This window comes from Procambarus clarkii, chromosome 16 (genome assembly GCF_040958095.1).
Source record: "Procambarus clarkii isolate CNS0578487 chromosome 16, FALCON_Pclarkii_2.0, whole genome shotgun sequence".
In the NCBI taxonomy this organism is placed as follows: Eukaryota; Metazoa; Arthropoda; class Malacostraca; order Decapoda; family Cambaridae; genus Procambarus; species Procambarus clarkii.
Window position 1 is genome coordinate 36,477,066 of NC_091165.1, and position 13,870 is coordinate 36,490,935.

The following is a 13,870-nucleotide window of genomic DNA, read 5'->3' on the forward strand; positions in this document are numbered from 1 at the left end:
ATCTGTGGGTGTTGGGATATGTGGGTGTTAGGATCTGAGGGTGTTGGGATGTGTGGGTGTTGGGAACTGTGGGTGTTGGGATCTGTGGGTGTTGGGATGTGTGGGTTGGTTGGGAAAGGTTAAGTGAGAACCGATCAATACTCAAGACGGGACTATTTGATGTAAATAGTATTACCATTGTTGTGGGGTCTCTGGATGTGAACGTTCTCACAATCCATCCTATCATTGTCCTGGCCGCCGCCGCCGCTATATTTGCTCGGTTATGTTCACTAAATGTCAGGTCGTCAGACATCATAATTCCCAGATCAATTACATGTTGCTTTCCTTCTATGTTGTGTTCTGAACCCTGTTCTGTAGGTCTAATTGTGTCCTGTATCCTGTAATTCGTTTAAGTTCCTCGTTTCCACCATACCTAAGAACCTGGAACTTGTCACCGTTAAACATCATGTTATTTTCAGTTGCCCAATCGAAGATTTTGTTAATATCTACCTGCAGTTTTTCAGTGTCTTCCACTGAGGAAATTTTCATGCTGATCTTTGTATCATCAGGAAAGGAAGACATTAAGCTGTGACTAGTATTTTTGCTCTGAATCTGAGATTAGAATGAGTAATTGCAGTACTGCTAGGGCTGTGTCTTGGGGTACAGAGCTTTTCACTGCACTTGGGCTTGATCTTATTTGACTGACCGTCACTCTCTCCATTTTGTTTGTCAGAAAGTTGAGAATTCAACGCCCAACTTTACCAGTTATTCCTATTGACTTCATTTTATGGGCTATCACCCCATGGTCACATTTGTCGAATGCCTTTGCAAAGTCTGTGTATACAACATCTGCATTTGGCTTTTCTTCAAATGCTTCGATGATGTAGTCTTAGTGGTTGAGTAACTGTGACAGACACGATCTTCCCGCTCTAAATCCTGGGTTGTGTAGCTCAATATTTTCCAAAATAATAGAAATTTGATTCCTAGTCACTCTTTCAAAAACTTTAATGTGTGATGTTAGTGCAACTGGTCTATAATTTTTTGCCAAGGCTTTACTCCCCCCCCCCCTCCTTGTGCAGCGGAGCTATATCTACAGATTTAAGTGCTGCTGGTATCTCCCCTGTATCCAGGCTCTTTCTCCATATTACGCTGAGTGCTCTCGCTACTGGTACTTTACGTTTCTTTATGAATATTGTATTCCATGAGTTAGGCCCAGGAGCTGAGTGCATGGGCATATTGTCAATTTATCTTTCAAAGTCTTCCGAGTTCATGTTAATATCCGTTATATAATCTGCAACTTGGATGTCATTCATAAAGAAGCTGTCTAGACTCACAGAAATCACAATAGCGTGATGCATCAAATGAACAAATTCACAAGGGCCGTGAAGAGGGTTCTAAGCTACATCCGAGAGGACCCCAGACGCTGCCTTAATCGACTGAGCTACGACATGGTATAAGAATTGCAACTGGGAAATCAACTTGACCTACCACAGATCCTGCAGCCTCTCCGAGACACAAACCAGGTTTTTTACACAATTCCCCCCATGCACCCGAGCTCTGTCAATAAGCTGTTCTACCTCTTTGCCCTTACTTTATTACTCACAGAAATCACAAAAACCTGGTTGGTATCTTGGAGAGGCTGCAGGATCCGTGGTAGGTCAAGTTGATTTCCCGGTTGCAATTCTTTTACCATGTCGTAGCTCAGTCGATTAAAGCGCGTCTGGGATGCTCTCGGACGTAGGTTCGAACCCTCGTCACGGCCCTTGTGGATTTGTTCATTAAGCTGTCTGGGTCATCAACTTTCATGTTGTTAATTGGTGTGCTAAACATAGCCTCATACTGGCTTCTTAGAATTTCACTAATCTCTTTGTTGTCCTCTGTGTACAAACCTTCATTTGTAATTAACGGTCCAATACTGGTCGAGGTTTTTGATATTGATTTTACGTATGTGAAAATAATATTTTGGATTATTCTTTATCTCTTGTATAGCTTTCTGCTCCAATTCCATTTCCTCAGACTCGTGTGATCGCTTCAACATTTGTTCTGTTTCTTCGATCTCCCTGCTTAGGCTTGTTTTCCTTCCTTGCTTGTGATAGTTGTGTCTGCTGAAACATTTCCGTTATTCTTTTCCTTCTCCTGTACAGTCGTCTGCGTTCTCTTTCTAGAGTGGTCCTCTTTCTGCCCCTCCTCACAGGCACGTGCTTCAAGCAGACCTTGTAAGCTTCAGCTGTCAGTTGAGCTATTCCCTGTGTGGGAGTTTTGTCGCTTAAGACCGTCTCCCATTGAATGGTTGCAAGGTCTACATTTATTTTGTCCCAGTCGATCCTCTTATTGTTGACATTGAATTGATTGAATATTCCTTCTCGCTTGTTGGGTCTCTTAGACCTACTACCGTTATTTATGATAGTTCGCACTTCAATGAGGTTATGGTCTGAGTATGAAGTATCTGAGATTGTAATGTTTCTGATTAGTTCATCATTGTTTGTGAATAACAAGTCTAGTGTGTTTTCGTTCCTAGTTGGTTCTGTAATCTGTTGATTGAGCGAGAATTTGTCGCAGAATCTCAAAAGTTCTCTGACCTGTGGTTGGCTATTTCCCGGGTCATTTCCTGCTAAGACAGTTTTGTTTGCCATTCTCCATCTTAGACTTGGTAAATTGAAGTCTCCAAGGAAGATAATATCTGGAGCTGGGTATGCTACATTATCAAGGATGTTTTCTATTTTGTACATCTGCTCTGTGAATTCCTCAACCGTTGTATCTGGCGATTTATATATATTAGAATAATAAAAAAAATTCTACCTTAATTCCAAGTACTTTTACCACCTCACTGGTTGAGTTTAGTAGCTCTGTGCATATCAGGTCCTCTTTAATATACAGACCTACTCCTCCAAATGACCTAGTTTCTCTATCACATCTATATAAATTATGATTTTGAATCCAGGTTTCACTATCCATGTAATCTTTTGTATGAGTTTCCGTGACTGCCCCAAATACCTTATTCTTAGTAGGGTGTTCAACACCATTCTTATCAAGAATAAGATAGTAATCTGACAACTGTAAACTGTGTAAGTGTAGTGATAACAAGAGCTGCTCTTGGGGGGTAACAAGAGGTATCCTCCACACTACACACTCTCACACGCTCAGGCACGTGGTGTTGTCTTACTCTAGCACACACTGGTCCCTGGTGTTAGGGGGACTATCACATCATAACACACTGGTCCCTGGTGTTAGGGGGGACTATCACACCATAACACACTGGTCCCTGGTGTTAGAGAGGACTATCACATCATAACACATTGGTCCCTGGTGTTAGAGAGGACTATCACACCATAACACACTGGTCCCTGGTGTTAGGGAGGACTATCACACCATAACACACTGGTCCCTGGTGTTAGGGGGACTATCTCACCATAACACACTGGTCCCTGGTGTTAGGGAGGACTATCACACCATAACACACTGGTCCCTGGTGTTAGGGAGGACTATCACACCATAACACACTGGTCCCTGGTGTTAGGGAGGACTATCACACCATAACACACTGGTCCCTGGTGTTAGGGAGGACTATCACACCATAACACACTGGTCCCTGGTGTTAGGGGGGCTATCACACCATAACACACTGGTCCCTGGTGTTAGGGGGGACTATCACACCATAACACACTGGTCCCTGGTGTTAGGGACGACTATCACACCATAACACACTGGTCCCTGGTGTTAGAGAGGACTATCACACCATAACACACTGGTCCCTGGTGTTAGGGGGGACTATCTCACCATAACACATTGGTCCCTGGTGTTAGAGAGGACTATCACATCATAACACATTGGTCCCTGGTGTTAGGGAGGACTATCACACCATAACACACTGGTCCCTGGTGTTAGAGAGGACTATCACACCATAACACACTGGTCCCTGGTGTTAGAAAGGACTATCACACCATAACACACTGGTCCCTGGTGTTAGAGAGGACTATCACACCATAACACACTGGTCCCTGGTGTTAGGGAGGACTATCACACCATAACACACTGGTCCCTGGTGTTAGGGAGGACTATCACACCATAACACACTGGTCCCTGGTGTTAGAGAGGACTATCACACCATAACACACTGGTCCCTGGTGTTAGGGAGGACTATCACACCATAACACACTGGTCCCTGGTGTTAGAGAGGACTATCACACCATAACACACTGGTCCCTGGTGTTAGGGAGGACTATCACACCATAACACACTGGTCCCTGGTGTTAGGGGGGACTATCACACCATAACACACTGGTCCCTGGCGTTAGGGGGGACTATCACACCATAACACACTGGTCCCTGGTGTTAGAGAGGACTATCACACCATAACACACTGGTCCCTGGTGTTAGGGGGGACTATCACACCATAACACCACACAATACCGAGCCCATCCCTGAACCCATGCTGGTGTTGCGTTACAAAGTTCCTTCGCCTCAGATGTTCCACTGTGAAGTTTTTCACCAAATGATGACTGCGTTTTTCGCACAATCTTCTCCATCAACTTGCATGGTATGCAGGTTAGGGCCACTGGCCTGTAGTTCAGTGCCTCCTGTCTATCCCCCTTCGGGATAGACAGGAGACGGGACGACATTAGCCGTCTTTCAAATTTTTGACAGTTCACCTGTTGCGAGTGATTTGTTATACACTATGGAGAGTGGCAGGCACAGTGCTTCTGCTCCTTCATTTAGTATCCAAGGGGAGATTCCATCTGGGCCTATCTTGAGAGGTTATCTTGAGATGATTTCGGGGCCTTAGTGTCCCCGCGGCTCGGTCCTCGACCAGGCCTCCACCCCCAGGAAGCAGCCCGTGACAGATGACTAACACCCAGGTACCTATTTTATTGCTAGGTAACAGGGTCATAGGGTGAAAGAAACTCTGTCCATTGTTTCTCGCCGGCGCCCGGGATCGAACCCGGGACCACAGGATCACAAGTCCAGCGTGCTGTCCGCTCGGCCGACCGGCTCCCTCCGACCGCTCGGCCGACCGGCCTATAGCCTTTGTCACATCCAACCCTAGCAAAAGCTTCCTTACATCTCCGCTGGTAATCCCAAATTCTTCTAGTGGCGCCTGGTTAACTATTCCCTCTCTTATCTCTGAAATTGCTCCTTGCTCTAATGTGAAGACCTCCTGGAATTTCATATTGAGTTCCTCGCAAACTTCCTTGTCGTTTGTAGTGAATCTGTCTGCCCCTAAACCTCAGTTTCATTACCTGTTCTCTATCTGTTGTTTTTCTCCTGATGTGGCTGTGCACTAATTTAGGTTGAGTCTGCATTGCTTGCTATGTCATTTTCGTATTGCCCTTCTGCATCCCTTCTCATCCTGACGTATTTATTCGTGATGTATGCGTATGTGTGTGTGTGTGTGTGTGTGTGTGTGTGTGTGTGTGTGTGTGTGTGTGTGTGTGTGTGTACTAACCTATTTGTGCTTGCGGAGGTTGAGCTTTGGCTCTTTGGTCCCGCCTCTCAACTGTCAATCAACTGGTGTACAGATTCCTGAACCTACTGGGGTCTATCATATCTACATTTGAAACTGTGTATGGAGTCAGCCTCCACCACATCACTGCCTAATGCATTCCATCCGTTAACTACACTGACATTGAAAAAGTACTTTCTAACGTCCCTGTGGCTGAGTACTTGTTAAGTCGGTCCCAATAGTTTAGATGTTTTACTGAGTGGATGGTGTTAGTAAAGGATCTCTGCACGCTCTCCATGTCAGCAATTTCTCCAGCTTTAAAAGGGGCTGTCATTTTGCAGCAGTACTCCACTCTAGAGAGCACAAGCGTTTTGAAAAGTATCATCATCGGTATAGCATCTCAAGTGTGAAAAGTTCTTGTTATCCAACCTGTCATTTTTCTTGCAGTTGTGACGGCTACTTTATTGTGTTCTTTAAAGGTAAGGTCTTCCGACATGAGTACACCCAGATCCTTTACATTGCCTTTTCGTTCTATGTTATGATTTGACTGAGTTTTGTACGTGGTTTCCGTTTTTATATTTTCATTTTTTCCATAGCGCATGAGCTGGAACTTATCTTCGTTAAACACCATATTATTTTCTGTAGCCCATTGAAAGACCTGATCAACATCTGATTGGAGGTTTGCCGTGTCCTCTATGTTGCCAACTCTCATGAAGATCCTAGTGTCATCTGCAAAGGATGATACAGTGCTATAGGTTGTGTTCTTGTCTATGTCCGATATGAGGATGAGAAAAAGTACTGGAGCAAGCACAGTACCCTGGGGGACTGAGCTCTTCACGGTTGATGGGCTGGATTTTATTTTGTTGACAATTACACATTGGGTTCTGTTAGTCAGGAATTTGTAGATCCATCTGCCTATTTTTCCGGTAATTCCTTTGGAACGCATTTTATGTGCAATAACACCATGGTCACATTTGTTGAAGACTTTTGCGAAATCTGTGTATATTACATCAGCGTTTTGTTTGTCTTCCATAGCATCTAATGCCATATCATAGTGGTCCAGCAACTGCGACAGGCAAGAGCGCCCTGTTCTGAAACCATGTTGTCCGGGGTTATGGAGATGCTGTGATTCCATGTATTTTGTGATCTTACTTCTTAGCACTCTCTCAAAAAAATTTATGATGTGCGATGTTAGTGCTATCGGTCTGTAATTTTTTGCCTCTGCCTTATTTCCTCCTTTATGGAGTGGTGCTATCTCTGCTGGTTTTAGTATGTCAGGGATAACGCCAGTATCTAGGCTTTGTCTTCACAGAATGTGTCACGCCTTCCCTCTGGAAGATCATTTACATATATAAGAAACAGTATGGGACAAAGGACTGAACCCTGCGGGACTCCACTGGTGACGTCTCGCCAATCTGAGACCTCACCCCTCACAGTGACTTGCTTCCTTCTGTTAATTAGGTACTCCCTTATCCAATGGAGTACCTTTCCTTTCACTCGTACCTGCATTTCCATGTTTCTCACTAGCCTCTGGTGTGGCACTGTGTCAAAATCTTTCTGGCAATCAAAAAATATGCAGTCTGCCCACCCCTCTCTTTCTTGTCTGATTCTTGTTGCCTGGTCGTGGAATTCAATTAATGCTGTGAGGCATGACTTGCCATCCCTGAAACCATGTTGGTGTTGTGACACAAAGTTCCTTCGCTCCAGATGTTCCACTAGCTTTTTACGCACAAATTTCTCCATTAGCTTTCTCCATTCAGGTTTGTTCGCTTATATATATATATATATATATATATATATATATATATATATATATATATATATATATATATATATATATATATATTATTAAATATGACCAAAAAAGTAAGATTAATAATTCTAACACGAATTTTCTCAATCTTTCGTACATTACGCTTCACTGTTGGAGGTAAATCAAAAATCAATTCTCCAAAATTAATTTTTATTTCTAGTCTGACGCGACACGGGCGCGTTTCGTAAAACTTATTACATTTTCAAAGACTTTAGTTCACAAATACACAACTGAATAGAACTTACGTATCTCCGATTTTATATCTACATTTGAGTGAGGTGGAAGGGGTGATGTGGCATTAACACAAGACAGAACAAAATGTGGTATTAATAGGGTATTAATTTCATCAACACAAGACAGAACAAGAGTATTAATAGGGTATTAATTTCATCAACACAAGACAGAACACGAAACAATGGATATTGAATAGAAGTGTTTGTAGAAAGCCTATTGGTCCATATTTCTTGATGCTTCTATATTGGAGCTGAGTCATGAGGTGGGTAGAATATAGTTGTGCAATAATTGGCTGTTGATTGCTGGTGTTGACTTCTTGATGTGTAGTGCCTCGCAAACGTCAAGCCGCCTGCTATCGCTGTATCTATCGATGATTTCTGTGTTGTTTACTAGGATTTCTCTGGCGATGGTTTGGTTGTGGGAAGAGATTATATGTTCCTTAATGGAGCCCTGTTGCTTATGCATCGTTAAACGCCTAGAAAGAGATGTTGTTGTCTTGCCTATATACTGGGTTTTTTGGAGCTTACAGTCCCCAAGTGGGCATTTGAAGGCATAGACGACGTTAGTCTCTTTTAAAGCGTTCTGTTTTGTGTCTGGAGAGTTTCTCATGAGTAGGCTGGCCGTTTTTCTGGTTTTATAGTAAATCGTCAGTTGTATCCTCTGATTTTTGTCTGTAGGGATAACGTTTCTATTAACAATATCTTTCAAGACCCTTTCCTCCGTTTTATGAGCTGTGGAAAAGAAGTTCCTGTAAAATAGTCTAATAGGGGGTATAGGTGTTGTGTTAGTTGTCTCTTCAGAGGTTGCATGGCTTTTCACTTTCCTTCTTATGATGTCTTCGATGAAACCATTGGAGAAGCCGTTACTGACTAGGACCTGCCTTACCCTACAGAGTTCTTCGTCGACTTGCTTCCATTCTGAGCTGTGGCTGAGAGCACGGTCGACATATGCATTAACAACACTCCTCTTGTACCTGTCTGGGCAGTCGCTGTTGGCATTTAGGCACATTCCTATGTTTGTTTCCTTAGTGTAGACTGCAGTGTGGAAACCTCCGCCCTTTTCCATGACTGTTACATCTAGAAAGGGCAGCTTCCCATCCTTTTCCATCTCGTAAGTGAAACGCAGCACGGAACTCTGCTCAAATGCCTCCTTCAGCTCCTGCAGATGTCTGACATCAGGTACCTGTGTAAAAATGTCGTCAACATACCTGCAGTATATGGCCGGTTTCAAGTTCATGTCGACTAAGACTTTTTGCTCGATGGTACCCATGTAGAAGTTTGCAAACAGGACACCTAGGGGAGAACCCATGGCGACCCCATCTACTTGCTTATACATGTGCCCATCCGGGCTCAAGAAGGGTGCCTCTTTAGTACAAGCTTGGAGTAGTTTCCTCAGAATATTTTCTGGTACGTCAAGAGGAGCACAGGCTGGATCACGATACACTCTGTCGGCTATCATTCCGATTGTCTCGTCCACAGAATGAATGAATGTCGGCTATCACTCTGTCGGATTTAAGTTTTTCAGACTCATATTACAACAAGCCGCAGGTACTGGTAATCCTCAGGTGTTATTGAGAATTTATCTATATTTATGAAATTAATGCGAGTCTTCAGAACAACAAACCATTTTTATAATGGCAACACTCACGGCGGACTGAGGTGTTGTGATCCCAGCACCCCCCCCCCCACCCCCCACCCCCACTCCCCCCCCAACCCCCCCTGCCACACTGTTGCACAACCTTCATGTTGCACTCAACGTGGCAAACTTGTATGAGTAATGTTGCATTTAAGATTCCGAATAAGTTAAAAGATTTATGAAGGTGAAGGAGAGACTCATTTTATGTTGATGTCTATTAAGTGCTTTATATTGGCAGTCTTTGGCACCCTCGACTGTTTCTTGGGTAGTCCCTGGGAGTCCTTGGAGAGTCTCTGGGAGTCCCTAGGAGCCCTGGGAGTCCCTATAGGAGCCCCTAGGAACCCATGGGAGTCCCTAGGATTCTCTGGGAGTCCTTGGAGAGTCCCTGGGAGTCCCTGGGAGTCTCTAGGTAGTCCCTGGGAGTCCCTAGAAGTCTCTGGGAAGTCTCTAGGAGTTCGTGGGAGTCCCTGGAGAGTCCCTGAGAGTCCCTGGGGAGTCTCTAAGAGTCCCTGGGGAGGCCCTGGGAGATTATGGGAAGTCCCTGGGGAGTCTCTGGGAGTCCCTGGGAGTCTCTGGGGAGTCTCTGGGAGTCCCTGGGGAGTCCCTGGGAGTCCCTTGGGAGTCCCTGGGAGTCCCTGGGGAGTCTCGGGGAGTCTCTGGGAGTCCCTGGGGAGTCTCTGGGAGTCCCTGGGAGTCTCTGGGAGTCCCTGGGAGTCTCTGGGAGTCCCTGGGAGTCTCTGGGAGTCCCTGGGAGTCTCTGGGAGTCTCTGGTGAGTCTCTGGGAGTCCCTGGGGAGTCCCTGGGAGTCCCTGGGGAGTCCCTGGGAGTCCCTGGGGAGTCCCTGGGAGTCCCTGGGGAGTCCCTGGGGAGTCCCTGGGAGTCCCTGGGGAGTCCCTGGGAGTCCCTGGGGAGTCCCTGGGAGTCCCTGGGGAGTCCCTGGGAGTCCCTGGGGAGTCCCTGGGGAGTCCCTGGGAGTCCCTGGGGAGTCCCTGGGAGTCCCTGGGGAGTCCCTGGGAGTCCCTGGGGAGTCTCTGGGAGTCTCTGGGAGTACCTGGAGAGTCCCTGGGAGTCTCTGAGAGTCCCTGGGAGTCTCTGGGAGTCCCTGGGAGTCTCTGGGAGTCCCTTGGAGTCTCTGGGAGTCCCTGGGAGTCTCTGAGAGTCTCTGGGAGTCCCTGGGAGTCCCTGGGGAGTCCCTGGGAGTCCCTGGGGAGTCCCTGGGAGTCCCTGGGGAGTCCCTGGGAGTCCCTGGGGAGTCCCTGGGGAGTCCCTGGGAGTCCCTGAGTGTCCCATGGGAGCATAATAACAACGTCAAGTGATGGCCGCCAGGTGAGGATCTCTGCCACACCTGTCATCACCCACACCTGTCATCACAACCTCCTACACAACGTCCACAACACTGTACACAACACCTTCACCAAGGACGTAACTTACATCCGTAAATTTGCTTTTTACTACACTTATACTTATATTTAGGGACTCTCCTTCACTTAACACAAGCCCTTCCTCACTGTAGTAGGTTTCGACAAAAGATATATTTTCACAGAACAGTTTCTAATACCTGGAGTGTTTACAAAGTTCAAAACATGTGATCGAGTTTACATTGGCCAGACTGGAAAGTATTTTTTTTAAATTGTGTGTAAACAGGTCAGGCGACAACTTCATTGTTTACACACGTGAGTGATAATGATCAAGTTGATTAGAATAATGTTGTAAAAATAGTCTCTGCGTATCATTCATGGAGATAACAAAAATAGATGAATAAAGTTCAATCCAACTTCAGAATAATATTTTAAATATTAGCCTTTGATTATTTCTGTTGGACTCGTTATTAGTGAACATGAAGGAACAATTAAAAAGAATGATTAATGTTTTATTGTTCAGCTTCAGTGGGATCCAGTGCCTAATTGAGCAGTAACGTCACGTGCTGGAGACAAAGGATCGGATCCAACATTGATCCACATATCCACCACCACCCCCCCCACCCACAACACCCCCCACCCCACTTGTTCATACTCCCTTCCCCTAGTGTGTGTGTGTGTGAGAGAGAGAGAGAGAGAGAGAGAGAGAGAGAGAGAGAGAGAGAGAGAGAGAGAGAGAGAGAGAGAGAGAGAGAGAGAGAGAGAGAGAGAGAGAGAGAGAGAGAGAGAGAGAGAGAGAGGGCGAGAGAGACAGAGAAAGAGAGAGAGAAAGTGAGAAAGAGAGAGAGTGAGAGAAAGAGAGACAACTATGTGTCTATCTAAACACATACTTGAGAGCAATGACAAAGTGAGTAGAGAGAACACGTACTCCAGGAGTTGATCTGGGAGATCAGGGTCATGTCTCCTTTCTCCCACAACAGACCCATAGCAATACCTGCCACAAGCCTCTAAGATCCTGTTTAAAGACGTCATTTACAAATCAATCAACGACATACAGCTCATTGTTATCATTCACATACACAATATACTTATATTTAATATGCTCTTGCAATGGGTGAGTGACGAACGCATTAAATATATAAAATAATTAATCTGGTTTAAATCAACTAGCCAGAAGGAAGAGGGTGAGGAACAAGATTAAACACGACCATTCTTCTCCTTGAGACTCTCTCCACCACAAACGGTACGACTTGAAGGAGATGAATGTCGTCACAGCCTTCACACGCACACGAGGGGCGGGTCTCTGCCTTCAGCACCAGTACGCAGGCAAGATCAACACAGCCTTCCCAAGCCCTATAACCCTATAACATGGTACAAAGACCAAGGCTGTGATAAGATGCATTCATTTATTAACACACTCCTAGACCTGACCAGCAACACACTCCTAGACCTTCTGACCAGCAACACACTCCTAGACCTGACCAGCAACACACTCCTAGACCTTCTGACCAGCAACACACTCCTAGACCTGACCAGCAACACACTCCTAGACCTTCTGACCAGCAACACACTCCTAGACCTGACCAGCAACACACTGCTAGACCTGACCAGCAACACACTCCTAGACCTGACCAGCAACACACTCCTAGACCTGACCAGCAACACACTCCTAGACCTCCTGACCAGCAACACACTCCTAGACCTCCTGACCAGCAACACACTCCTAGACCTGACCAGCAACACACTCCTAGACCTCCTGACCAGCAACACACTCCTAGACCTCCTGACCAGCAACACACTCCTAGACCTCCTGACCAGCAACACACTCCTAGACCTCCTGACTAGCAACACACTCCTAGACCTCTTGACCAGCAACACACTCCTAGACCTCCTGACCAGCAACATACTCCTAGACCTCCTGACTAGCAACACACTCCTAGACCTGACCAGCAACATACTCCTAGACCTCCTGACTAGCAACACACTCCTAGACCTGACCAGCAACATACTCCTAGACCTCCTGACTAGCAACACACTCCTAGACCTCCTGACCAGCAACACACTCCTAGACCTCCTGACCAGCAACACACTCCTAGACCTCCTGACCAGCAACACCAAACTAATTAATAAATACATCGAGAATAGTAAATTAAGACACAGCTGAAGCACTATATACCAAACACTGTCAGTAACCACCCTCCGCTAAAGTGTCTGGAACTCATCAGAGCGCGGGTTCTAGTCACTCCATTGTCTCAAAATGGTTTTCAATGATATATCGCGCAATTGTAATTTCAATGCTATCTGTTTCCATATATTTATGTTCCCTGTGCCTCCGCAGATGTTGAAGAGAGCTTCAGGGAAACGCGACCTTCAGCAACATTCAGAGGAACAATAAAAATTGTAAAAATGAATTTCAAGAGTTAATTTTAAATGCCATGTATGAACGAGCTGTTTCACACTACAATACGGCCATTAATACTATTTAAAGAAGACCGTGTGGTCCGACATACACAATACACGGTGGCGTGTACACACAGCTCAACATACACCACCAAACATACACAATACACTCCCTACTCCTCCCCGCTCCCCCACAAATACCGTCCACAGGAGCCTAGTTACAAATGCATCGTTTAAAACTTAGCGAAACTCGGTAAGAAGGGGTGACTCCTCGCCACCACGCAGCCATTATCCAGGGTTCGTCTCCCGGATCCGGTGATGTGTCACTGACATCTTAAATGGCTGAGAAACGAGGGTCACTCCTCAAAGCTTTCTGGGAATCACCTTCGTTGGTTTCCCTGCAGTGATCTTTCCTTTTTCACTTCCTCCTGTTGCTTTCTCAACAGTTCGAGCCTTGTCTAGGGAGGCAAAGATAAGTTGCTTGGTTATCCTTGCAATGTTATCACGGTGGGTTATTAGACCACTGGGAGTTATCACTAGGAACTGTTGTTATCCTGGTGGGTTATTAGACTCCTGGCAGTTATCATCAGCAGCCTATAATGATCCTACTTGACAGTCAGGATACTGTGACAGTTCACCGTAGGTCAAGGCGTCTTCTTGACAGCCAAGTCACTATAGAATCACAGTATTACCCTACACTTCACTGCAGGACTTAATTAATAGTTTACGCTTAACTGTAAAATTACGTTTCAAGTTTACAGTTAACTGTTAACGCTAACCTTAGTAGATTATAGTTAACTGTACGCTTACCTGTTAAGTGTAGGCTTACTTTACTAGATTACAGTTAAGTGTAGGCCTACGGAAATAAAAGTAGGACTCTGTAAGACTCAGTTCCTTCATGGAAGTCAGGTCACTGAAGGACTAAAACCTTCCCCGACAATGAGCTCATTATAAGCCAAGGATTCTGGCGGAATGTCAAACATCTGCAGACCACGAGACATCTCCCAATGA

The 13,870-nt window shown here is 45.4% G+C and overlaps 2 protein-coding genes across 2 annotated transcripts; one reads left to right on the forward strand and one right to left on the reverse strand.

Annotated features, from left to right (window-relative positions):
* Positions 1 to 9,298: 9,298 nt before the first annotated feature.
* LOC123760188 (proline-rich protein HaeIII subfamily 1-like) lies at positions 9,299 to 10,453 on the reverse strand. Its single transcript, XM_045745696.2, has one exon. The coding sequence runs from the start codon at positions 10,451 to 10,453 to the stop codon at positions 9,299 to 9,301; it is 1,155 nt and encodes a 384-aa protein (XP_045601652.2).
* Positions 10,454 to 11,358: 905 nt separating this feature from the next.
* Positions 11,359 to 12,304, forward strand: LOC138365344 (RNA-binding protein 12B-like). The gene is made up of 2 exons (XM_069325643.1): positions 11,359 to 11,366; positions 11,884 to 12,304. The coding sequence occupies exons 1-2, from the start codon at positions 11,359 to 11,361 to the stop codon at positions 12,302 to 12,304; spliced, it is 429 nt and encodes a 142-aa protein (XP_069181744.1).
* The last annotated feature ends 1,566 nt before the right edge of the window (positions 12,305 to 13,870 follow it).